The following is a 26,606-nucleotide window of genomic DNA, read 5'->3' on the forward strand; positions in this document are numbered from 1 at the left end:
CTTGTCTATGATTTCCTGCAGCCTTTTTGTTATGATAAACTTTCCTAAAAATCTAAGTTATATTTCTGCTTTTCCTTCGATCTTCTTTGGAAGAGCGCAGTGAGACGTCAATGAACAGTCTCTTCCAATAGTATCTGATACAAAATAAAGTCTGTGGCAAAAAGAAAACATTTTTTGGTTTCCATAAATGCGTTTGTTTTTCCAGCTGATGACCCAGTTTAACAACTCTCTCTTTTTTGTTTTTTTTTGTACATCCACTGTTCTGCTTAGGTTTCATGGGCAGCCTGGGTGTTTGGGCCGTGGCTGTGGCCGCTCTGCTGGGAATGTCCGGATGCTGGTTGGCTGAAGGACACAAGAGCAACAAGCGAGACAGCATGGATAGAGCTTCACGCGTTTCCTCCCGCGAGATGCATCCAGGGGTAAATATGTTGATAAATCCCTGCTCACACCCAGAAAATGTCACCTATTCAATCATTGGTCTGTTTTTATATCATACTAAATAAGTTGTGGTTCTGTGAATTTTAACATGAAGGCAGTAATTTTTTTAAATTATTTTTTTAATCTCCTAATCAGTTGAATATGATTGCGATTTTGGGGGTGTGGCTCATAGATAAGGCTATTTAAAGATGATTGATTGAAGGTCTATAATTTAAAACAGTCATTTCTTGTCTTTTCTTTGCCCATTTAAATATATAAAGTATTTCAAATGAAATGAACATAAATGCAATCAATTCCCGATGAGCATACTTGCTGCAACATTACAATACTTTATTTTAAATTGAACCCAACAATTTATCCAAGCCAATGACGTGCGTGTGGTTCACAGCTGGGGAGGCACTGACGCCATCCCTGTTTTAGAAACATATGAATACAGTAACTTATTCCCCATTTGATTGATAACAGTTAAAGCGTGTTGTTTAAAATTTCATTTCAACATTTTTCTTCCATTTACAAACTGTAGCAAAATTATTATTAGTGGCTTGCTTTTACTCATATAAGACGTCTGTGTGCTGCTCCTTCTGAAGAAACACATCATGGACAACCAGTTTGTTGAAGTGCTCTTTTTCAATCTTTAGCTTTAGAAGTCTGTGTCTCAATGGAGATCACTGCCAGTGACGTATCGAAAGAATTCCTGACTTCAGACATGTAATCCTCAATTTAGAAAATGATGCTAAACAATATTAAATAAGAACTAGACAGCTGCACTTGACGTTATTCCTTAGCCGCAATGTCACCTTCTTTGGGATCACCAGCACTCTCTGCCGTAGTACGCTTGCCTCACTTATTGTATTTATAATGCCCCCTTTTTTTCTCAACTTTTAATTTTTGTTTTCTCATCACAACACAAAACAAACATAACAATTCCCTGAAACAAGTTTGACCATAAGTCCACATTCAATAGAGTGTACAGCAGATAAAACAAAACAATAAAATAAAAGATGCATTGATGCAAGATGTGACAAGCAATTCAGATATTCATACAACCATAAACAAAGCCACATAAAAGACTAAATTGGTCACAAACTGGCACCAATGTAATTGGACAGTGTGCCAGAAATAAGCAAATTAGGTAATTAAAAATAAAGTGTATTTTGTGATGATAGAATGTGTAAAACAGTAGAGAGCATGTGTCAGCTGCAGCTCAGTCAGTGTGTCTGGTCACTTGGGAGGCACAGGCGGCCGGGGCCTCACCTGCGCATTATCATGTATTTGAACAGGAAATGCATAAATTCGCTACTTTTTTTTTTTAACCAAAGAAATGTTGAAAACACCAAAAAAAGTAATAATAAAATTAAAAAGTCTAAATAAAGAAAGGTATTTTATATTTGATTCTAGAAAAGCATATTCATTTGATATTTATGTATTTTTTAAGTTATATTTTGCTTATTTATTTTTTGTCTTCACTGACTGCACATCACTGATCCAAGCCCTGTGTTAAATTAATGCCTAAAACAGTTGTAAAACTAGCCTAAAATGTACCCTTTTATGAAATGTAGATTAAAAAAATGACCTAAGTCAAGTTTATCCTCATTGTTATAAAATAAAACTTTGTAAAATGTCTCAAAAAAACAACTGGAAGCAACTGGAGACTATCAGCAACACTTTAGAAATAGTTTGCTTGAAACTGAAAGACTGTGTTAGCGCCTTCCTACTTTATGTGACTGGAGATTTAAAGAAGACTGAAAGAAACTTTAAACTATAGATAAGAAATGTACTTCTAGTCCTTGGATGGCGGCCAAGTTAAGTCTTTAATGCCAGAAAAGTTTCTGACTGACAAAAAAAATTGCATTTACTTCAGCACTGCCAGTGTAAAGAAGACATTGAAAGGATTTAACACACATCATACAAGTAAATGCATTTATATATCATTTTAGATATAGTTGGAAAATATAAGGTTTATAATAAACTGTATATTGAATTATAAACCCACTGTGCACCTGAGCTTGTGTTACTTTCTTCTTCAGTTGATAAATATAATTGCTCGGTAAGACTAAAGAAGTGTTGCATACTTGGAAAACTAGTTTTCCGCCTTAGCAAAAATGGGAAAAAAAAAACCTTGATGCTAGAATTTTGTAACTCAGTAAACTTCAACAACATAAAAACATTTAATAATCAACCATGATTTTGAATTACTGGAAAGTATCTATATCTTCTATTGGTGTAACACATACAGACAACATTGATTTATTTTGTGGGAAGCCACTGAAGTTAGTGAACGAGTTGGAAACTTGGCCGATTGATTCTGTCCTGAACCAGTGATGAGTGATAATTAGGATAAATGGATTTACCACAACAAGATGTAACATGAAATTCAGGTTACTCCTTTCTAAGTTAACATTCTCATTTTAAATCATTCTTACAGGACAGTTGGACTTGAGGGTGTTGGTGAGTTTTGCCTCCAAAAACTCCAGAAAAAATTCAGACTATTATGGATACATGGATAAAATGATTGGATTTAAGAGCTGTACTTTCATGCTACTGAGTGCAGCTGCTACAAATGGTGTCATTCATCAACTGTTAACTTTAAGTTAAAGACTGTAGTGGGTGGTGGTAATTAAAGATCATTACAAGGAAAGTGGTGTGTTTGGATGTCAATACTCATTTTGATCACATGCTTGTGTGCTCACAAGTCAATACCACTGCCAGATAGTTATTAACACCAGGCTTCTTTTGTAAAAACAAACAAAACATGTAGTTAAATGGTTGTAGGGTTTTTGTCTTTAACAAGCCACACAATGTAATGTAAGATTTTAATTTTGGGTGGGGGCGACCTGCATTTAAAGAGCAGAATGGGTGATTTTATAGCTACTGTTGTGGAAAAATAGAAATGTGCTCATTGGATTAACGGTTTAGGATTAAGGGGGTTCTATCTTGAATGAGCAGGGACAAACATGAACAGGATGAGAAAAGAATTGAAGAAGCTACTTGAATAAGCAGCAAAGCCTCTTTTAGATCAACCTTTTAAAGTCCAGTTGCCCTGAAGAAGAGAATCCTGTGATAACATGACCTGGATGACTGGGAATCTTCACATGAAAGAGCCCCGCAACCCTTGATTTAATACTCTTCTATTGCATTTTAAATTTCTGTAGTGAGGCTTTCTCTGCTGCATTTACATTTTGATTATGACTTGGAACCACAAAGATTTACTTCTTACTTCATTGGAGTCCCTACAGGCTTAGTTACCAATTTCCCCTGTTTATCGTGATCATTTTCACAGAAGTCTATAGAAAACCTCCAGGCAGACAGAGCATGTGCACTGGCTGCCATTATCCAAAGCAGCAGCAAGGCTCTTCTGTTCCATAATTGTAGTTCGGGGAATACTGGCTCCAATATATCCTTTCGGTGCACTGTGTGGTGGAAATTATTGTAAGAAACATTGATCATTGTGTCCAACCTCTGTTTATTTTGGTATCTAAAGCTGCATTGGGATACTTGTTGTCCAATCTAAGAAAAGCACGTAGAAGTTGCCAAAAGATCAATGTGTTTAACAAAAGGAGTTTCTGTGTTCAAGTGAGTTTTTCATGTTGACACAGTTTATGGGAGCTCTGTCTTGTATTGGCTGTGGTCAAAACACGGCTAGATTGCAGCATCGCAGTTGGCTTCTCAGCCTCGTCTTTACCTGTATTTATATATAAGAATGAATGCTGCACTCATCACCACTATACCACATTTTGCTAAAGGATTTACATGATTTCAGATGGGGGATGTTATGCAATGATTCAAATGTACATTTTAATTACAAACCCTCTTTGTTGTCCTTTGTGTTACCCTTGAGAGGCCTAAACCAAATCTCCCCATTGAAACTACAGCTCACACTGTCAACTGCTTACTCTGCCCATACACCTGCTGAATATTTGTGTTGTAATATGATTCATACATTCATAAAGGTATCGTCATCTACACTTTGGTCTATAAAGAAAACAAAACCATGGGTCTTTTCACAAGTTATGTGTGGAATGCTGAGACTTTACTTTCCCATGCGGTAAACTATTTCAAAACTCAAGTAATAGACAAAGGAGTTAATGCCTTTAATGGTTGAGGGGTACAGATCATGACCTAGTCTCTGCCCTATCGTTGATCTGCCTTAATTAGTCAAGAAAGCAATCTGGCTTTGTTTTGGGGTCTGCAATGGAGCTTCAAAAACTGTTTTACAGAGAAGGGTGGAATAAATTATTGGAATGAAAATGATTATAGAAAACATTGAGCACAACACAGGAACTGAACAACAGATTATTTTCAGTCATCCGCTTCTTCAGATCTGCTGTAATCCTGACTGCCTCGGAAGATCCTTCCTGTTTACAGTTATAACTACCTACCATAACTGTCTGGAGAATCTCATAAAATAAGTTACTATAACTTCTTATTTGTCCTTGGGGGATACTAAAGGATCGTTGAGATATTTTGAGTGATTTATATTGTAAAAGTAAAAGTTAAATGAAGTTCATTTAGACAGCATTTTCACTTTTATAATAAGCAATTAAACCTGCCCACAAATTCAAAAAATAGTTTTCAAAATAAAAGAAAGCTGCAAATATGCTTAACTGTCTATTTAAGATTTATATTTTATTACATTTTTGATCAGTTTACATTAAATCACAACTGACTCAAATAATTCTACAGTAATTTTTGTTGACTCCAATTGTTTTGTTTTTCAACATTGAGAGCACTGACCCTTGATTTGTCTCAATTTACATGTAGCAATACCTTCAGTTTATTATAAAATCATATGTGAGCATAGCCTGTAAACCGCCCTTTTGGGTGGATAAGGGCTGTCTGTGGGTGAAAAATGGGAAAACCTGTACGGGCCACACACATGGCCCTCACAAGACATCAAGTTCGTAGACCCCTCAGTGAATCCACAGAGCAAAATTGTTTGTGCAATTTACCGGCCATAATGAATATTTAAACAATTTGAAAGTTTGAGTAAGGGGAAAGTTGGTGAGATGCAGGAACATCAGATTATTCAGGAGTACGACCCCCCAGAAACCTGCACACTGCACAAGACCCTTAAATGTTTTTCACGTGATTAGTGCACATAGCTTTTGTGCCCGTTAAACACTCCTTACGTACCCTGACTGTTAGACATGAGGAAAGTAAACTGTTTAGTTTATGTGGACATCTTATGGGCATCCTGCAGACACTTGCGTATCACCTGTGCACGCACCTCACTAATGATTAGTGTGGCATTAGAGCAACATACAACAGCATGCTATGTACGTCATAAGTGCGTGTAACTTGTATTATCTTTAAAATTGTTCGTGATACACTGCACCAAAGCAATGGTACGACCCACTTAAAGCAGTAAAAGTCTAAAGAACTCATTAAACTCATTAAAATGTGGCCACTCCTCTGGACAACCTAAAAACATGCAGCACCTTTACGGGTCAACCCCCGTATTGATGGATGTGACTAGGACCTAGGACTGGTTTGATTGAAGCCTTGAAGTGATGTATTACACCTTTTTCCAAAATGAATTTATTTGAAATAACATCCCTATACTTTCCACCAAGCTTAAACTTAGGAACAAGTCAAACTAAATAAATAACACAGACCAGATAGTGTTCTGTAATGCTGTATTTTTGTTTTCCTTTATTGATTCAAATTCTACTAGTTACAAGGTTATTCATAACAAAGTTGTGGTTGTTTGGAAGTAGCAAATGGATTTCACCTGTTCTGGTGCATGTTCTGTTGGAAGGTAATGAATCTGTAAATTACTAAGAGCTATATTTTGTGGCATGTTAAATAGTTAAAACTTAGGGAAATTGTTTTTCATGATTGTAACTGGAGGCTAGGGGGCGGATGCACGTCAATAAAATGTTTTAGAGCAGCGATCCCCAACCCCCGGGCTGCGGACTGGTACCGGTCCGTGAGTCATTTGGTACCGGACCGCACAGAAAGAATAAATAACTTTCATTGTCGTTTGATTTATTTCGTAATCTGAAAGATGTTTAATTTTGAAAAATTGCCCGATTCTTTGTTACATCCATCTGTCACTCTTGACGCCGGCCAAGGCGCTCTTCTCTGTCACGTGATAGGTTTAAGGATCATTAAAGAAAGACCAGAAAACCACTTATGTTTCTCTTTTTTAAACTCTGGATTTTTCTGCCCGTTCTTCTGCATCTCTTGACTTCTTTTCTTCTTTACCAAGCATCCGTATGGGAGTTGTACCAAACCTAAACCGTGCCTATGCATTAAAACAGCAGTGCTTAGTTTACATAAGGGTATTTTGTAAACTGAACATGCTGCTTTTAGACCTCAGAGCACAAAGGAGATAAACTTTACAGAGAACGTAGCTGCATAGCACTCATTTTGAAGAGTGAGGCAAACCGGTATTGGAGCACACTTCATAACAGACAGAGCTTGGCTTGAATTGCCCTGTTCTTCAAATTGCTATTTTCACAAAATGTCAGTCCCTCTTCCAGCAGAATCTGTCTTTTTTTCATGTGGGTGTTTCAACAGCATCAAAATCGAAGTATGAAATATTTATGCATCTACCATCTTTATGAGTTGGTAAACTTGTTTCCGAAAGTGCTAGAGACGATAAAGGCCAACTGTGAAGGAGACGTTTTCCTGAGCACTGATGTGTGCTCATTTTGCCATCACCAAAGGAAATCATGTAATACATATAATATATTTGTAATATATTTAGAAATAATATATGACAAGGCTGTTTTTTTCTACTTAAAGTCCAGTTCAGCTGAAGAACAGAATTCAGTAAAAACCAGACCGAGAAGGATATAATCTTAAGGTCCATATAATGTTGTTTTTTTTTTTTTTTTGATGATGAGACCGTAAACGAAAGAGATTTGTTTGTTTTTGTTTTGTCAAAATGGTACCTCTAGTAAACTGGTAAAAGTATCCCCAAAACTTTTTTTCCAAATATCTATGCATTAGGGGTTTAAAAAAAATAAATAAAGGTTTAATAGGTTTTAATGTTTGTTTTTCATGTGGGCTATTTTAATGATTATTTAAAGGAGGTAAAGCTTTCATCGTTTAATAAAAGACAAAAACCTTTTAGGATAATAAATAAATATATATTTATTTAATATATATATATAAATAATTATTAAATGTTAATTAATATATATTTAGCAGTTTGAACAGTTCATCAACCTCCAGACGGCAGAGAGCAGCACAATAAGTCATTACAACTATATGATTTTATTCTGTTTTTATGCTGCCCGGTTACAGAGGTTAGAATGTGTTACACTTTCACTATTTGTGTGCTCTTTGTTTCTCTGTACTTTTTATTTTTTACTGGACTGTAATTAGCAAAAGATGTTCCTAAAATGTATATGAGAGCTTTGGTTATAAAGAGAAGATTGAATTCAATATCATTTATATAGCTCAATATTATAACAGTTGTTGTCTCAATGGGCTGCATTCCGGTATGGAACATGAAATCAGTCATAAAATTCAGTAGATGGCTAAACTAAACCAAACAGACTAAGCATCATTGGGCATCAGTGCCCTTAGATCCTCTATCTCGGTAAGGAACACCGCCTAAGAAAAAAAAAAAAAAAAAAAAAAAAAAAAAAAAAAAAAACGGGTTCCAGGGATGTCCACACGAAAGAGGGATCCTCTCCCAGGACAGACAGGCGATGTACCAAAACTCTTAGTCTTTACTACCTGCGTGAATCACTACTCAACGGAACCTAGGCTCAATCTGGGCTAACATCCAAAGGTTTCCCTCGATGTCCTCAGCTCTGACCCCCGTGTAACACCTAACTGTAGCAGCTGGGAGCTCCATGTGTCTAACTATGGAAGAGCCAATGACCAGAGTTGACGGTTCAGCGGGTGTGTCGCTGACGGGAGAGAACCTGTTACACACAGGAAGCTTCGGGTGCTCTAAGTTTTTGCGCATTGCACTATACTTTCTACCCACCGGTACAAAGCCGTTCTGTGTGTTTCTCCGGCTGCTGGGAGGTGCTGTGGTGCTAGCTAGGTCAGCCCTGGTAGCGTGGCCCGTGTACGAGTAACAGCCTGGCTAGCTGGCTTAGCTTCCACTGTGCAGAGCTGCGCTTCCATTGCCGTTGCCTGGCCTTCAAGTCTAAGAGAAGACTACACTTAACACATGCTAAGTGCTAAGCTAAGGTTAGCTGTGTTTGACTAAGGAGAAGCAATTATGTGCAAGCTTAGAGTAGCTTGGACAGCAAGCAGTTAACACAGTAGTTTACTCACTCTACTAACGATGCTACTTAAAGAATATGAATGTGAATATCAAACCAGATGACAAATAAGTTGCATATTAGCAATTACCCTAATACCAAACAGGAGCAAACGGTCAAAGATCAACCACTGGATTACGCTCACCCGGAGATGGTGTCACATGGCAGTGTCGGTGGAAGAGGTAGAGCAAAACATCCCATCCTCCCTCATAAAACCCAGTGGGTTTGTCCTACTTGTTCAAATGAAATTCTGGTGGGAACTGTTTGAATATCTCCATGAATGAAGGTTGTGATTTTTACAGGAAGGCCTGAATGCAACCAGACCTCTGCTGTTTGCTTAAATGCGTACAAAACTAAGATTTACCACAAAAACAAACATATTATTCTTATTAGAAGGGAGTGGTGATAGAATTTGTGGGGGACTGTAAAGAAAATAGGGTAGTTTTAGAACTTGTGTTACACTGTTTGGTTTGATTCTTTAATCAACTGAATCTTTGACACCCAAGATGATGGAAGGTGGTGCTGATGAGCAGCCATGGTTACATTCTGCCTTCACGAAGAAACATGTCTGCAATTAAGACGGACAGATGGCAGGAGAAGTGAAGAGAGGGATGGAGTGGTAGAGGCAAAAAACAGAACAATTACAGGAAATGCTAAAACCACTGCGTTCCTCACGAGACGTTCTGTCTCCTGGGACTCTAAGGGGTGCTTGCCAGCCGAGAACGTGTTTTATTACTGAGCCTCATTAATGCTGGCATCCCCACCGTGGGGTGAAAATATAACATGTCACAATACTTCAATCGCTCGCACATATTGGTATCTTCAAAAGCAGTGCTACACTCAAACGTTGCTGCATTTCATAGTTATGTTAATAACTTGCATGTCAAGTTGAAATGTATTATTATTAGCCTTTAAGTGGTGGAAAATACAAATGCCTAGTTGCTAACAACGTTGTGATCTCTAGTCAGGCATAATTGTAAAAATTAAAATGTAACTATTAATTTTGTGCATGTTTAACAGTTTATTCTCAGGGCATGACTGCAGACTTTGGCAGTCACATGTCTGAATCTGTGTGGTCAAGAGTTTGTTGGGACATTTCAAATATTCCATTTAACAACACTTGCAAAAGACAAAGTAAAAACGGTTCAAGAATTTTAAGGATTCCTAATTGTCATGTCACCACTGGGTGAAAAAAAATGTGTGACTCTGGTCCCAGGCCAGCCAATTGCAGAAGATCGTAACAACCAAGATAAAAACAATTGAACTGAATAAAGTTTCAGATTTGAAAAAAATCAATGACATTTTAACTAAACATGACTGAAAATGAAAACAAAATGTAAAACAATTTGTAGACTGGTTTGAACAGACAGGTTTTCAGGCGTTGAGTTAAAAACATGGCGGGTCCATGTTACTGATGTCGGATGGGAGTGAGTTCAAGACTTTAGGAACAGAGCAGCTGAAAACTTTGCTCTCTGTGGTGTTGAGGCAGACAGGGAAAAGTTTGGTGAGTGAAGGATGTGCTCTTTTGAGAAAAGGAGACTGACAAGTATGGAGGTGCTTTGAAGGTGTATGGAAAGATTTTATGTTTTATTCTTGAGTTGACCGGATGCTTGTGGAGTCGGGGTTTGATATGGAGGTAATGACGACGATGGTACTTCTGAACCAGTTGATTCTTTTAACGAGGTCTGTGAAAGAGAACAAATTAAAGAGAATTACAGAAAGGACTGCTGAAAAGGAAAAATGAATGATGATAAAGAGGAGGGACAGCAGAGCAAAGGCATGATTTGACCACTACTGCTGGGAAATGATTGAGCGGTCATGTTATGGATGTGGATGAAGTTTGAGATCTCATTTAAAAGTTAAAGGTGAGGTATGGTGGCGCCTGACAGAGCAGAGGAGGGATTTTTTTTTGTATGGTGGTGGTGGTGGTGAGGGGGGGTCTAAATCTGAGGAGCATTAAGTGGTTACAGATGTTTGCTGTGTACAAATTGGTGTGGGAATGTTGGTTATTGGCGTAAATTTACCATGTCTTGAAAACAAGATGGCTGGACTCCCTTTTCTGGAGGTTTTGTAGCTGGACTTGCAATAACTACTGGACTATTTAATAGTTGAATTACAGTAAGTTTATAGTTAAATATTTCTTGATCAACACAAATAATTGGTTTGGGGGGGCAAAAGCAACCTCAGGTCAACATCCACCCATCTCCATACCATGCTGAATCTCTTTAGAGGTCATGAGGCTGCTGAAGCCAAGGATGGCGAGGGCAGGGTACTTTTGCAGGGTCACACACTTGCATACACACCTAGGTACAATTTACAGACACCAATGAGCATGTGAAATATGTTTTTGGACAATGGGAGAAAGCCGTAGTGCCTGTAGAAAACCCACATATGCACAGGGAGAACATGCAAACTCCACAAAGAATTGACCCAGCCAAGAGTTGGGCCAGGGCTTTCTTGTTGTGAGATGAGAGCCCTAATCACTGTGCTCTAAGGACAATACAGACACACCGGGCACTGGGCACGTGTTTTTAGCCCATGGTGTTCACACTGGACAGGCAGAGAGGGAATTTTCTTTCTGGTTTTTACTAGCGCTTGTCTGTCACCTACTGTTGAAAGAGGCTTGGTGTTCAATGCTGACTTGATAATCATGTGAATCTTGCTCCAGGCTTCTTTTTTTCCATAGCTCTATATCCAATCAATAAAATACTTGATGTCATATAATTCCATCCAGGCACAAACCACAATTATTATTTTCTCCTCCATGGTCAATTTTCCAACAGTTGGCACTTTCCGTGAAATAACCGGGATGTTATCTCCATCGGACTACCTGATTGGTCATAATTTGAAATGGTTTATCTTGCAAGGCGTGCTATATAGCAGTGCAATTTGTAAGGAGAGCCTGAAAACGGTTGTAGAAATTTGCCTCATAGTTTTGAACGCAAAACCCCAAAACTCCTGTTTACACATGTTTGCATTGACGTTCTATTGAAGGTGGACGCTTCAACGTGCGTTGAGGGCAATGTGATCATTTTTTTGGGGTCATGTCTCACATAAATGCCATAGAATTGAAGTATATTCACTAGAGTCTAAACTGTTTGTAGGTGTTCTTCATTTCACTTTAATTACAATATGTGGATATTTTGTTTCTAACGAAGTTCAAAATATTTGCAAAACAGATTTTTCAAAATTGTCTCATCTGTGAGGAAAAATCAAATCTGTCTTGAATTTATCTGCAAATTCAAAATTGAGAGAATGTTTCACAGTTTAGTTATGAAAGATAATTATGACTGAAGGGAAACGAAAAATAAAAATGGGAAACGGCTGTGACAATTTTGAACCCACGGAAAGCTTTTAACCAAACTTTTGACGAGAATCTTTGCAACAATCATGCAGTCAGTCTAATTCAAAGAGAACAAAATGATCTGGATCTTTTTCCACTTTTGTGTGTCTCTAAATGGAAACTTTTGGAAATAAGCCTTGGCATTTAAGCCTTAGCATTTAAGCCTTAGCATTTAAGTGCTCTCAGGGAAATGATTACCAACAATATAACGACAACAAACCATACGAGTACTGCTTTTTGAATAAGAACTATAAGAGAGTTCAGTCATTATTGATAATGACATAAGAGCTGCCTAGTTAAGTTCATTTTAACATTAGCAAAATTGACCAATTTTTATGTTTCAGTCTTTATTACTATATTTCTCACTAAATGATGATACGTTGTAGAAAATGCTGAGCAAAGAGAGCACATCATGTTTTTAAGTAAATCGATGTCACAGTTAAAAGGTGTGATGGATGTCTAGGAGTCTAGGCTTAAAGATAGACTGTGTCTGCATTCCCGAATTGGAAAAAAAAGGGATTGGATGGACAAAATATAAGCATGATTACTGGAATCTCTGTCCCATCGTAGTTTTGAAAATTCTATAAACTCCAAGTTATCCTGCAGAGTGAAAACCAAGTGTTCTGTTGTGTGAAAAATTAGAACTGTGAGCTCTTCAGTTTAAAGCTTATTGAATATTTGAAATCTATTCCTGTATTATTTTTTTGTCTATGTTCCTGATTTAAAAAGAAGCGGAAGATCTTTGGGTTAGTTTGCAGCTTCATATTAAGGTTTACCAAAAAACATGTTGCACTTTTCTTTGAATCCTTAATTTTCTAGGACATAGTTTCTGCAGAGTGGCAGTAGTTTATTGGAAGTTCACCTCTGAGTTGTTGTTGGGAACATTGGCACAGAACTTTGGCCCGTCCCCCCTTTCCCTCCCTGTTGCTGAAAGCTCTCCGTTTACACTCTGTCACGTTAGCTTACAGCCCATCACAAACCCAAACTTACATCACCGGTCCAACAAACACGGCGAGGAATATGATTGCAAGTGGATGAATCCAAATGGAGCAGAGCAGGGAGTTAGAAGCCCACAAGTTAAAGCTTAAATTTCTTTATAAATGTTCTCCGTCATGAGGAAAAATGCCACAAGAACACCAAAACACAGATTTCATTAGAGTGGGTCTTTAAGGATTCATGAAGTGAGTCAGACCTCTCGTTCTCACCTTCATCTTCACATTTCTTGTCTCATTTCTTTGCAACTTTTTTTCCCAGTTACCAACCATTGCTCTTTTTTTTTTCTGCCAGTGTCCCCCTTTTCACCCTGAAAGGAAGGCAAAGCAAAGTGGCAAATGCGGTGCAAAAAGCCTAGAAAAAGCAGTTTTCTTTCACTCCTCCAAGCCGCTGCAATAACCACTTTTGTGTGTTTTCTGTTTGCAGGGGAAGGGAAAAGCAGACGAGAACATCTATCAGAGTGAGTACACTTATTGTGTTCAAACCTAACATCGTTTTTCAAAAATGCCTTGTTATGCTTAATTACCAAATGTGTATTTTTTTTCTTTCTTTTCTCCTCACTGTTAGTTGGGCATTCTTTTTTGCCTTCTGATTATTGGAATATCCTGCTAGAAAATGGTTCTATTTGAAATACTTTACATAAAATACACTGCAGCGAAAAAACATTTGTAATGTAACTGAGATCAACAACAAGAAGTCCAAATTCTACTTTCTACCTTGTGTCAGTTTCCTCATTCTCATCAAAAAGATGCGGAGGTCCTGTTCAAGGTGGCAAAGTCTGAAAGCTAAAAGAAAACTGAGAACCAGCTTAGGTCTTCTGTAGTGGACATTGGTTTTTGGTTTGTGTCCTTTGACTCATTTGGAGTTCTCTTTTTAGAGCTGATGTGCTTCAATAGGAAACATCCTGGCCTTTCCAATGATATATCATGTTTTAGGGTGGGGTAATGGGAAGTTTGGTTTCCTTGGGAGATAATATTAAGTCTAGGTCATAAATGAATGGGCTGTTTCTCAGGAGAATAATGTTTTTTTTATTCTTTAAAAGAATTTCAAGGCGGAAAATTGGTTTCAGCTATTTCAGCTTATATTATCTCCGTGAATTATGGTTTTTTTAGGACTAGTCGCTGAGTCCACATTTTTCAAACAAATATTTTTCTATAAAGATTCAATCCCAAAATCCGTCTGTCTTTCTGTAAGTATTCAGCTGTCAGTTGTGCTGCCTCTCCTGTCAAGCAGGGGTAAGTGATTTTTGTTTGACAGAGGCCTTTTCATTGCTGCTCAGAGGGTTTATACCTAGACATGATGAGTAACAGAATTAAACGGGATTTCATCATTTGCATGTCAAAATGGGACATGACAGCTATAGAAAACAATATTAATAGTATGAATGTGTTCACTATCATCTGAGACTTGGTTTGCTTACTTTTAAAATAGAGGGAAAAATAAAACTAAACACAACACTTGAAACTAAGCCATTACAGAGGGAAAACTCCCTAAACTGGCTTTTGTCCCAAAATTTCTAAACATTTTTTTTTTGCTTTAAGATAAGCTAAATCTTTTAAAAGACTTTGTGGAGAATAATGTCATAAAAACTGAATGTTATTTACTGGTTGCTGGTGTGAATTTCTATTTTTATAATTCTTGATTGCTTAGTTAGGTTTTGTATTTCAGCGTTAATGTTTGTAAGCAGTGAGTTAGCTGCCTGGCAGTGATCATAAAGATAAAGTCTCTCTTGTGTGTTATATATAGCCCAAGCGTTCACATGTTTTTCCTGGACTTCAGCGTTGTGTGGGTTTGTGCTGTTGTAAAAGTTGACAAATATTTAGAGCATTTTTTCTTCTCTCGTGCTGTTACAGTAACAGTAATATTTCCAGAGCTGACTGCTTGCTGCTTGACAAGTAGCTTCATCTGTAAGCATTTGGCGGTTTATGATGCATTTTCTTCATCTCAAGAGTAAAGCACTATTTTCCTGCACAGCCTGAGTTTTCTATGCTTACTTTTATTCAATCCAAATATGACCCAGAGGAAGTCTTCTTGTACCTGCTTATTATTCTGCATCCAGTTGGGCACAGTTTTTTTTTTCCCTATTGGTTTTTCTTCACCTTTGGCTGTTTGTTGACTGATTTCTTCAAAAAATATTCCATTTTGTGATATTAGGAAATTTCTTAATAGCTTTTTTGGCTTATTTCTTGCAGCTGACTTTTTTACTATAACATTGTGTATATTTGAAGTTTAAACAAAAACCTTTTTACTTATAATTTGTATATTACATATTACTGACAAACTATGATCAGCACATTTTCTTGGTTTAAAATAGTTGCTTTACTCAACTTATCAGATTTTTAATTGATACATCTACAATACATATTGTGGTTTTGTGTATGCACTTGATGAAGACGCGTACCGTAAGAATGGTGAAAAACTGTTTGTTGCAAGTCAAATAGCTAAAGCTAGAAAGATTGTCAGTGTAGTTCCTTACATCTGATGGCTTTAAAGCCAACTGATCCTGATGGAGCTCCTTGTTTCTCCTGTTGGTTGTGTAGAAACATCTAGTGAACATGGTGAAAAGAAGTGAAGAAAGCTTTCTTCTGCTGCATGAAAACATATGTCAATATAAGGGATGAACACAATAAAACACACTAAATGGGGAGATAAATACTTCTTGATGTATGCATTATTACACACAGCAGAGGTGTTGCAGTAGTCAGTTGGGTAAAAATAATGAACAGTTAAGCTCTTTGTTTTTGTGAGTTTAGGTGATGGCTTTTCTCATTCTGTCAGGTTTACAAAAGACTTTTCTTTCGTTGGAAAAAAAACCCCAAACCTCTTCAAATGTTTCCTGTTCACCTTTTACTCTATTTCCTATAAAACCATTCTCTTTTTCATCCTTTGGAGGCATCTAGGCCTTAAAATTCCAGTCCAAATCTGTCGCACTGCACATAAAGTTCAAAGCAGTTCCTGGTCAAAATGCTACTGCCCATTAAACATTCAATCATCTTTAAATTTTCATTTCTTACCATCTTCCTCTTGTCAGTTAGATCCATACGCAAAATTAAATATCACCCATTTATCATCCGAGGGGAGTGGTGATTTATTTGATCTGGAGTGCTTAATTTATGGACCTTTACTGAGGACTAATCAGAGTTTGTTACCGTCTCAAATTAAACAATGGCAATAGGCAAAGTAAGTTAAGCAGTCCTGTGGTTCATTTAGATTGTAATTGGGTGAGAATTAGACGTGACGAGGCTGACAGTCAGAGTCTTAATAAGCAGCAAATGACGAGGGAGGAGATGCTGAGAGAGAAGGGCGGAGACGACACTGAAGCTGGGGAGGCGACAGTGTCTCTGGAGAGTTTAGTCCTAAAAGAAAAGAGACTATACAGTCAATGCAGCTTTTTGTATTCTTTTATTTGATACACTTTCAAATTTATATCAGTGATGCGTCACTCTAAATGACTAAAACAAAAATGGCAAGGTGGGAACCTGGCTGATTTATTATTTAACAATCATAAGCAAATTTATGCAAGAAGCAGTAAGTTGTTTTCTGACGGGACAAAAAGGGAAAAATCCTCATTTGCTTTTTGTGACACAAGGCTATAACTGTGTTTAAGAAGGCTGGAAAATGAAGGACCCCTTTCTTTTTTTCAAATCTTTAAAAAAAAAGACAAAAATTCTTTCAGCTGTCCCTGGATTTCCCAACGTGACATTTTTAAGAATGAATCAAGGAAGCAAAACGAAAACCTTGACATTAATATTTACCAAATGCAATTATTAATGGCCTGTCAAAAAACAGTGACATTTTCACTGAAGTGATAAAGACAGCTGGTGATGTTGAAAGATGCCGCTGGGAGCTGTCCGTTTACCAAAAGAACTGCCGATGTTTTCCGATGTGGAGAACTTTTCCAGGGCAGCTGTCAATGTAAATGAGATTCCATGCAATGGCTTCTTTTGTTAGGAAGTAAAGGTGATGGAGATTACGGCAAAACTTTGATAACAACTAATGGTGTTTTACAGTCAGTAACTGTGTCAATTTTGTCCTTTTTTAAAGCGGTCCAAAAATTGGTTCAAATGTTTAAAGTCAGTCCCTCTAATCACTAGTTCTGTTCTTCAGATGTAGAACAGAAATCATTTAAAGGAAAAATTCGTTGGCAAACCATTTTTTTAGAAACCTGTTCTGACGGCAGGAGATGTTCATGGGTAAAGTTCTGGGAGTTTAAAACGGACTACATAATCTTTTGGAAATTATGTATTTATTTTTCTGTCTTTTTCTTTTGCCCGTAAATGGATAAATTGGCAAATCAAATCAAACTTTATTTCTAGAGCACTTTACTTTCTGATGTAAGTCAAAGTGCCTAACATAAAGAATATGTTCTAATTTTAAAAGCCAAAAGTAGGATAAAAGAAGTAATAAACTACACTAAATATCATACATATACCAAAAATACTTATTATCCCAAATATATGTCTTCCCTCCTAGCATAAAATTCTCAATACTCTGATTTATTTGCCTGAAAATGTAAAATTAAAGATTGTTATTATTATTTTATTTCACAACACACTTGATCAGGAGAAGGGGGTTAATACATATCAACTCATATTGACTCCACTAAAAATATGATCACCAGGACACTTGTGAATTTGATAATAAATTAAAAAAAACAACAAAAATGTTAACATCTACTTTCATAGAGAGTTAATTGAAAAATACACAGATATTCACTTACAAAAGAAGTTTTAGATTCTTATTTTCTTTGAAGTATTTAGTTGGAGGTTGCGTTTGCGTGTATTTATTTCTCCAAGGTGAGAGTTTGTGACTGGTGGAGGGCGTCACTGTCTCTTTCACATCTTAATTGTGGTTTCATGAAGAGGCGGAGTCGTCTGCGAAAACTTCACTTCGTCTTGGAGGAAATAATCAAAACAATAAAATGATCAATCTGGTTCCACTTTTCTGGACACGATTTTAAAGGTATATCCGGGGCTTATGAGTTCTGATCACAAATCTCTCCATTTTACATAGTCTCAAACATAAGTTTGACCAGGTTCTCTGATCCAATTCATGACCAGACAAAATTTCACGCTGTTTTAATTAGTAACCAAAAAGTGTGATAGTCAAGACAAAGGGGGGATGCAGTGACGGTGTTGGCTCCAAGTTGGATGTACCCATGGAAACCGATGAAGGGCTTAAGGAGGGCATTCAGCTGTCCCTAGAGTAGAAGGGACTGACAGTGACAGTCTGAATAACAATTTATTCTGACTGAAACAAGCTGCAGCACTGGGCTGACTGTATCTTCACGCAATCATACGTACACTGTTGATGAAAACAAAGACAAAAACATTGAAATGATCAGAAAATATCCCAGCTCCATGTCAAGCTTGAACCTAAAATAATCATTTTTCTAATCCGCTTGCTTGCATTTGCTTTACATTCTGCTCGTTGAAGGTCATGACACCAGCAGCTGCTGTGTGAGTTCAAGCATTACTGCAGACCCTTCAGATTTGTTCTTTACCTTCACCGTCCTGATTTTTACAGCCTTACACATCAAACGCAGACGGCTTTATGGGCTGAGAAAAAAAATGATTGCCTTTGAATTCAGATTATAAGCCTCTGTGCTCGGCTCTATATTTTCCTGTCGCTTCATTTCTCTGTGTATGCCTGGATGCTATATATGTGCATTTGCATTTCCAAACCTTGTTGACTGCTTTCTTTCTTTGGTGACAAATTATGGAAGGAGAAAAGTGAACCGAAGACTTCTTCATTAGGACAATCCAATGGAAGGGAGTGCACTTTAGACTTATAGGTATTCAAAGGCTTTTTCCTTCTTCCTATTTATAATACTATGCTGCACAATATCATCAACATTAATCCATGCATCCATACAGAATCAGAGTTGAATGTGGTCAAAACACATGTTGCTGTAGTGCTGCAGATTGTGATTACTTTTAGCGCAGCCTACAGCCTATGGCTCATAGCCAAAACAGTGGCACCGTGCTCTCCCTCCTGTGTGCAAAGCCCTCATTTACATTGTGGTAAAAAAATATTTAACTAACACCAAACTGAAAAAACCTAACTACTAACAAAAACTCAACCTCAACGAACCCCAAAACATGGAACAGAACTAAATATGAATTCCCATTGTACATTTCACCCTCTGATGCCTTCCCTGCAGAAAGCAGGGTTATTCAAATATTTTTAGAAAATATCACCTTTTTAAAAAAAGTAAAATTCTGTTTTCTGTCCCGAGTTACTCTTTGCCATACAGTTTATCCGTGCTTCACTCCCATTCGCTTATATTTTGTTGACACCAACCTAATAGCTGTTTAGATCTAATGATTTTATTTTGCATTCATTTCATTGCCAAGACAGTGCTGATTAGAAACACAGGAATATTAGAACAAACAGGCCATAGCAGTCAAATTTGTGTTCTGATGAAAATATTACATTAGGATTTTTTTTTTTTTTCTTTATTCCATCATGTTATGCTCAGTATTAAGCAGACCCAAAGCTTTCTTGTCTGCCTTGGTGTCAGAGTTTTAAAATCTGAATGGCTTTTGCAACAGCTAAAGCTGTCCAGTAGTTTTTTATCAATTCTATAGGCAGATTTTAAATAACCTGAAAACACAAGCTATCTGGTATATGGAAGGAATGATGCCTGACGAGGTGTCCATTATCAGAAATTGACGACGTAGAGGCCTGAACTGTCCAATGTAAAGAGTATACCAGTTGCTTCCGCAAAGTTCATTAATGTCTGAGAATGGACACCTCAAAGGGGGTTTTCCCCTTATACCAAGGTCACTTATGAAATAAATAAATATTAAACTAATTATTAGTACTTTAATCTAAAATTGTTTACATTTAAATTGATTTTCACAAAAAGTGGACTCTTCAGTATACGCGGTCTGGCGTGTTGTCATGGTAACGGCTCCAGAGCCTGCATCGACCTCACTATGCCACAGCGGAGGGAAGGTGGTATATGTGCTAATTGGAATGGGTGATCCAATGCATCATTTTAGAAGTATAGTAGTTCTTATGTCCAGATGATTAAACAAAAAATTGTTTAAAAGAAACAAAATGCAAATCTAGTTTTCTACTTCACCTCTGATCCCTAAATGTGTTTAACTAATAATACAACTATTTAGAAGTTTGTGTAAGTTTCTGTTGTTCTGGTTACCAACTTTCGTTTACACCAGCACAATAATATAAAAGATTCAGGCTATGTGACCAGAACTCTGGGTCAGAACTTTTTTATTTTTATTTTTTTAAGGTGTCTATTATCACTTTTTAATCCTCTCCTTGCAGCCAATTAGAATTTCCAGTATTCACCTTGACCATGGTATAAGACCAGATAGAACCTTTACCATGTCAGTAATATCATAATCTCTTAGGCTTGTGTGAGACATCTGGAATACTAATAAATATTGTAATAGAACCCCAAACAATAATAATACTACTTAATTTGTTAACAAAGGTTGTTAATAAATCCTATTAAGCTTATTAACACTGACACATGTGTTAGTCATCTATAATGCCTATAAATGTATCATTAGCATCTTAAAACCATACTAACAATAATGCTTTTAAATGTGTTAACTAAGTAATTTATTAAACGTTATTAGACTTATTGTACTAATAAATGACTTACTAACACCCTAAAAAATCTCTCTTAATATAAAGTGTTACCAACTATTTTTTTGTTTTAAAAATGTCCTTTTTTTATTTACATTTTTAGGAAAAAATAATTTGATTATTAGTGTCTAAATGTATTTAGCCCTGCAGAGAAAACCTTGTAGGCCCTGACAATCCACCACTGATACAAATGACTAAAGTTTGTTTGAGTAAAGATAAAAATAAGGAGTTTTCTAGAAAAGATAAACTAAACTTTTAAAAATTATTTAGCATAAAGTTATTGTCAATTATCCCATTATATGTATTTTTTTCCCTTGAGTTTTGGTTTATTTTGTCAAATGTTTTGTCTTGAAGTGTGTAGCTGTTTTGCATCAGCAATTCCTTCTGGTTCTTTATTATGAAACCCTTCTAATTTATTAGTGTTGGGTCTTGCAGTCCTGCATTAAGGACATTGTCCTCCAAAACATCCCCTCAGGCAAACTCATTCCACCATTTCATTTTGATAAATAAACTTATAAGAAACCACAAAGTGTTCTGCTGCAACGACACAAAAATCATGTAGATTACAGCTTTCTTTGCTAAAAGTATTGAGTGACAGTTTTCCTTATAAACATGTCATTTGGGGGCTTTTTGTGTCCCTTTCCTTTGTCACTTCTGTCAGTTCAGAAGACAAATCTACTGATTGAGGTATGCTTGGAAATGTAGGGCATGGCGGGGAAAACTAGACTTGATGAGTAGGTAAGATTTCAATGTGACAATCGTGCCAGAGCTTGTTGCCAGGATAGATTTAACAGAAAACTGTCAATTTGGCTTGAATGAAATTTAAAGGATGTTGTAATGAGGCATTTATATTTCCTACATCATTTTCCAAAATAGGACAAGCAATTACCATTGTCCAGGTTTTGGCAGCATGCTTGAAGTGGTTTGCCAGGAATCTGCTTTTGAGGACACGCTTTCATAATCCAACATGCAATTTGACAGTTCACTCAAGCTTTTTGTCCACATCCTCTTGTTTTTTTTTTTGTCAGCAACAAGACAACACATTAAAGAGCTGCAGCAGACATGATATCCTCAATGGCTGCACATCACCTAGTTTCCAGAAATAACCTCATTGTCTTGGAAGATTGTCTCATCATTTTCTGCTAAACCCAGGAATCTATTTTTAACAGTTGTAATGACCCTTACAGCCTTTAAAAACGCATAAAGATTAATGAGACATCCATCATAGGTGTGATTGGAAGTTCAGTGAGAGAATGGCACCGATGGGAGAACAAGTTGGTTGCTTGATTTCGAAAATATTTGCCACTTTCTCTAACATGAAATCACTGAATAATTTATTGTTTGACAAATTAAAATGTAAAATGGTTGTGAGACCCCCCCCCCATAATCACCCTCCTACCCCCTGCCCCCCCCGCCCCCCCTTCTCTAACGTCCCTCTCTCTTCTTCCCTCCTTTCCTTTTCCGTCCGGTCCAACACAAAAGATTTTCAAACATGATTGAAATAAATAAAGTTTGGCCTCAATTTCAAAGGGGTTTATTCAGACATACCTCTGGTTTGTCAGAAGATTCATAACCCCTCTTGTTAAAGTAAAATATTTCCAACACAAGAGGCCCTCAGCTCTCATCTGTCTACCCAGCTGTTGGACAGGACAAGTTAAAGAAATAAAATAAAAAAAATTAAAAAAACAGAAAAAAAGAAAGGAAAACAGTAGAAAACTAAACAAGCAGGAGGTTTAACATTTGTATTCACTTTTGAGAGGTGGGGTACACTTAGTTGCTAAAAATAGGGGACTAAATCAAGAATGCATCACTATATTGTTTCCACTTCAATCCAACTTTATTTATAAGCACTGTAAACATCAACTAAATTGGAACAAAATGTTTCCACAAACGTATAAAAACTACTTCAACTACAGGAATAAGATGAAGAAAATACAAAAATTATTGTAAATAGTTCAACATTTGGTTTAATCAAATAACAGTAATGTAAAAACAGTACAACAAATGTAAATTTGTTCTGAAGAAAATGGATCGAATCCATTTACTAAAAGTCAAATAAGAAATGCAATAACAGACTTAAAAACAGACAGGGAAAAGGATTATCTGATATAGATTGACAAATCATTCCAGAGTTTTGGATCGGCCAAAGTATGTTCACGATCTCCTCTCAGGACTTATTTAGAGGTTAATGCTAAAGGTCTCAAATGTTGAGTCTATGAGTTTCAGAGTGTAAAAGCCTGTCAACCTGCCAGTTCTTGGATCTCATCTTTATTAGCAAGTTCATCACAACTTATTCAGGCTTTTAAATTTATATTTTAAAGTGTTGTAAAAGTGTAGTTAAAATTAAATAATTGGAGTGAGTGCATAGTGTCATCAGGGGTGTTCAAAACATCATTGACAATTCTCAGAAGCTTAGACCATAGTCTCTTAATACTTCCCTGTGAGAAAGCTTCTATTGATAGAAAATGCATTAATTCATATATATTTAAGGTTATGTTAAGCTCTTATTCTGCAGCAATTATATCCACTTTTAATTTTTTTGTTTATTTCTTTTTGCACCAGTTTGCAGTTGTTCCCAAGTACTCATTAAACTCATGGAATTATTAAGGATTTAGGTTAAAATCTTTACATTTGAGTAGTTTTAATAACCTGAGTGATGCATCTTTCAGAGGTTGGGGAGGAACTCCTGCAGAGTTTCCAGGGAGCCTTATTGTTTATGAGGAGGTATCCTTACCTTTACAGTCCAGCGGTGTTGTGAGGCTTTGCTGTGACATTAGAAGAAGGAAAATGAGTAATCTGTGTAGGATGACTTTGATCACACTAGGAACTGAGCCTTGTTTTCTGCACTCCTTTTGGAAGTCCAGTTCATTTGATGATACCAACAGAAAACAGTGCAGGATTTAATACGTTTGTCCTGGCAAGGTCATGCAAGCACCACATGTTGAAGGCAAAACCTCTCTCACCCACAAACCACTGTGCACTGCACGCTTACTGTGCCCCTGGCATCTCACAACTCGCATTGATTAGCAAAGCAGGAGCTCGGCTGCACAGTGAAGTCATCAATGTTAATTTAACTCCAAAGAAGTTAAATTAACCCCCCCCCCCAAAAAAAAAAAACTACCAGACCCGATTATGACATTTTACATTTTTAAAGTATTCTAATGCATTTAAGCCTAACTTACTGTAAAGTCAGCCTTCCATCAGATAGAAATCACCACTGAACAGTGTACAGAAAGTGCAGTCCTTTACAGAGAAGGTTCGCTAAGGACACTTGACTGAACCGGCCCAGCTACCGTCTACCTTCCTGCATCTGCATGGCTGGGTTCCAATTGTGGATAAATATGGAGCTCAGTGAGAGTTGATCGATGCCATTTGTCTTGGCAAGCATCATACCTGTGCCAGTATTTTTGGTTCCTTCATTCTCTTTCTCTCACTGCCTCTCAAGAGAAGAGTCAGTTAGTGTGATAAGTGATATTTATAGCCTTGGTGGCAGTTGAGGAGCGCATGAGCTGCATTAAAAGAAGGGGACAAACCTGAGGAGTGGACAGTTTCAAAGGCATCTAGAAAATGAGGTTTTGTTTTCAGTATTTGCTCCTGTTGTCACCATGTTTCTCCTGTTTTTCTCACTGTCTACAAGTTTCTGACCTTCATGCCGCTCTCGCCAGTTCAGACCTGAAGGACTAAGATGCATCTGACATCTATTTTATACCCTTGGAAACAATATATTGGTGGAAAATACCAGAAGAGAAAAGCTTGACTCAAAAAGGCTAAAGTTTTTTCAGTCACTTCAATTTCAGAGAGGAGCTGATTGGTTGGCTTCACTTCTAATCATGAGGAAGCAGATGTTTGATTGAAGATAATAGACTAGCTGAGATGATGGTCAAGTTCTGATGAAACATAATAATGACAGGAGTTTTGTGCCTAAGGCTTACCTTTAATCCCTGCAAAAGTTGAAGGGACCAAAGCTGCTTTAAAAAAAAGATTTGAGAAACTTGAAGGGAAAGGAATGGAAAATGAAAGTTATTCAAGGTAAAACTAAATGTTAGCATGTACCTGTATCTCTGATGGGGTCATTGTATTAAGTTTTAACAAAAGAGCTGCATAACCTGGATATTTGGTTTTATGATCATAAAATCATGTACAGGTACTGGAAAAATTCTTCTTACAGGATTGTAAAATTAAAAAATCGGTCAATTTATCTGTAAATACAGAGATACATTTTACTCCTTTTTTGTGTGTATCCCATCATATTCAACCAATGACTTCACTTCATTCAGTGTGGTGTGTTTCCCTGCATGTTTGCCATTGTTATGTGTACTTTAAGCTATTCTTTATAAGCCAATAAAACTCGACTTAGATGCAGAGCTGGGTCTATCAAAAATAGTCGTAGTAGTTTAATAGTAGTGGATAAAACAAATCCATCCTAACTACAACCAGAAATTAATTTTAAGTTATTAAAAATGTCCTTTTTTAATCCAATTTATGGTAAAAACATAAAGTAATTGATGGATATTGATTAATGGTTTTCATGTCTTTACTTCAGTCTTTACATATCCTGAATTTCCTGAAACTGCTTTTTTAGTCTTTAAATTTTAACAAAAGTCTGAACAGATGAAAATGGTTTGAGTTCTCTCATTGTGATACGCACTGAAATTTAAACATGAAAGTGATCTAACCTTTGTGGCACAGAAAAAAATATCTAAAAATCTAAAAAAAATATCTAATTTGTCTTCATGTTAACTGTGGGCCAAATTAGACAAAAATAAACAAAGAAATGTCAGACGAATATATTTTCCTCATTAATTTAATTTGTTGGTTGTTATTGCCCCTAATCAAAGCTGACCTGGAGTTGATCTACATTTATTTCTGCTGAAAAACATTTAAACCAACGGGCATCATACTTGCCAACCCTGTTTCTCTATACATGCAGCCCATCAAATGGGTGCTCAGGTATTTAGTTTTGTAAGGACATTGTTCCTGCTAGAACACCACTGTTGTCATGTGAAAAGTTGGAACTAAGTAAAATTTCACTCTCAACATACTAGCCAATAGGAGAAGACCTTGTATCTTGAAGGGTGTGGCATCTCCTAAAAGAGAAACTTTTATGAAACACAAATATTTTAAAAAGATGCTAAATGAATTCTGGTGCAAACACTAAATTTGGGTAATCTTAATAAATAAATAAACAAAGAATAAAACCCAAACCAGAAACTGACTCAATAATTTTCTTAGGGTGCTGTTTTGTTTTTCTGTATTTTTTAAAAGTCAAACTGTCTCGGTGTGTTTTTTTTTTTTTTGTTTTTTTTTTATCATACAGAACAAAACTTTCTTAGAAAGTGTTAGTTTTTCAGTCTGTGAGAGGTAGTAGTTCACTGTGGTTGCTCTATGTTTGAAAAAGAAGTCAGCACTGCGAAGCTTCACCATGGGCTTTTTCCCTGGAGGGTGATAACGTCAGCTTTTATCACTGCTTATATGGTTGGCTGCATCCTATATTGTTCAGGGACAGGCGGACTCATCCATCTCCATTGGCTTTCATACAGTAGGCACCTCCATGGATGAGGGAAAGAGTATCAGCGTGAAATGTCAGGCTGATTTGCTTGGCCATTTTACTTTTAAGAAAATTGCAGCTCTTACTGAACATTTTGTTACCCTTTCAAGCACAATGGAGTTAAAATTCTGCATTTAGTATTTGAATTTTTAAAAAACAAATGATGAATAAAAATCAAAAAGGGAAATGCTTTTGAGGTTTCAATATTTTTTAACACAATTTGCCAACAATGTGAAACTGGAGGATTAAAAAAAAAAAGTTTTTTTAAGGGACAAATTCATAACAGCATAAAGATTTAACCATCAGGGTAAATCCTGGCTTATCGTCAAGAGATGTACTCCATTGGTGTCTGTTTGCAGTAAGCCTGCATGGACACACTTGCATGGAGGCACTTTGGCATCACTCACCTTCTAGCCAAGCTTTTTAATGAGAA

The 26,606-nt window shown here is 36.7% G+C and overlaps 1 protein-coding gene across 2 annotated transcripts in view; it reads left to right on the plus strand.

The window, feature by feature from the left end:
• Positions 1-26,606, plus strand: part of fstl4 (follistatin-like 4) — a 192,413-nt gene that overhangs the window by 13,110 nt on the left and 152,697 nt on the right. For both annotated transcript variants that reach the window (XM_011483178.4, XM_078931092.1), the window contains 2 exons: positions 271-419; positions 13,432-13,465. In XM_011483178.4, coding sequence (XP_011481480.1) covers positions 276-419; positions 13,432-13,465 — 178 coding nt within the window. In that variant the 5' untranslated portion in view covers positions 271-275. The remainder of the gene's footprint in view (positions 1-270; positions 420-13,431; positions 13,466-26,606) is intronic.

The sequence above is a fragment of the Oryzias latipes genome, chromosome 14 (genome assembly GCF_053564925.1).
Source record: "Oryzias latipes strain Hd-rR chromosome 14, Olatipes_Hd-rR_3.1".
NCBI classification, from domain to species: domain Eukaryota; kingdom Metazoa; phylum Chordata; class Actinopteri; order Beloniformes; family Adrianichthyidae; genus Oryzias; species Oryzias latipes.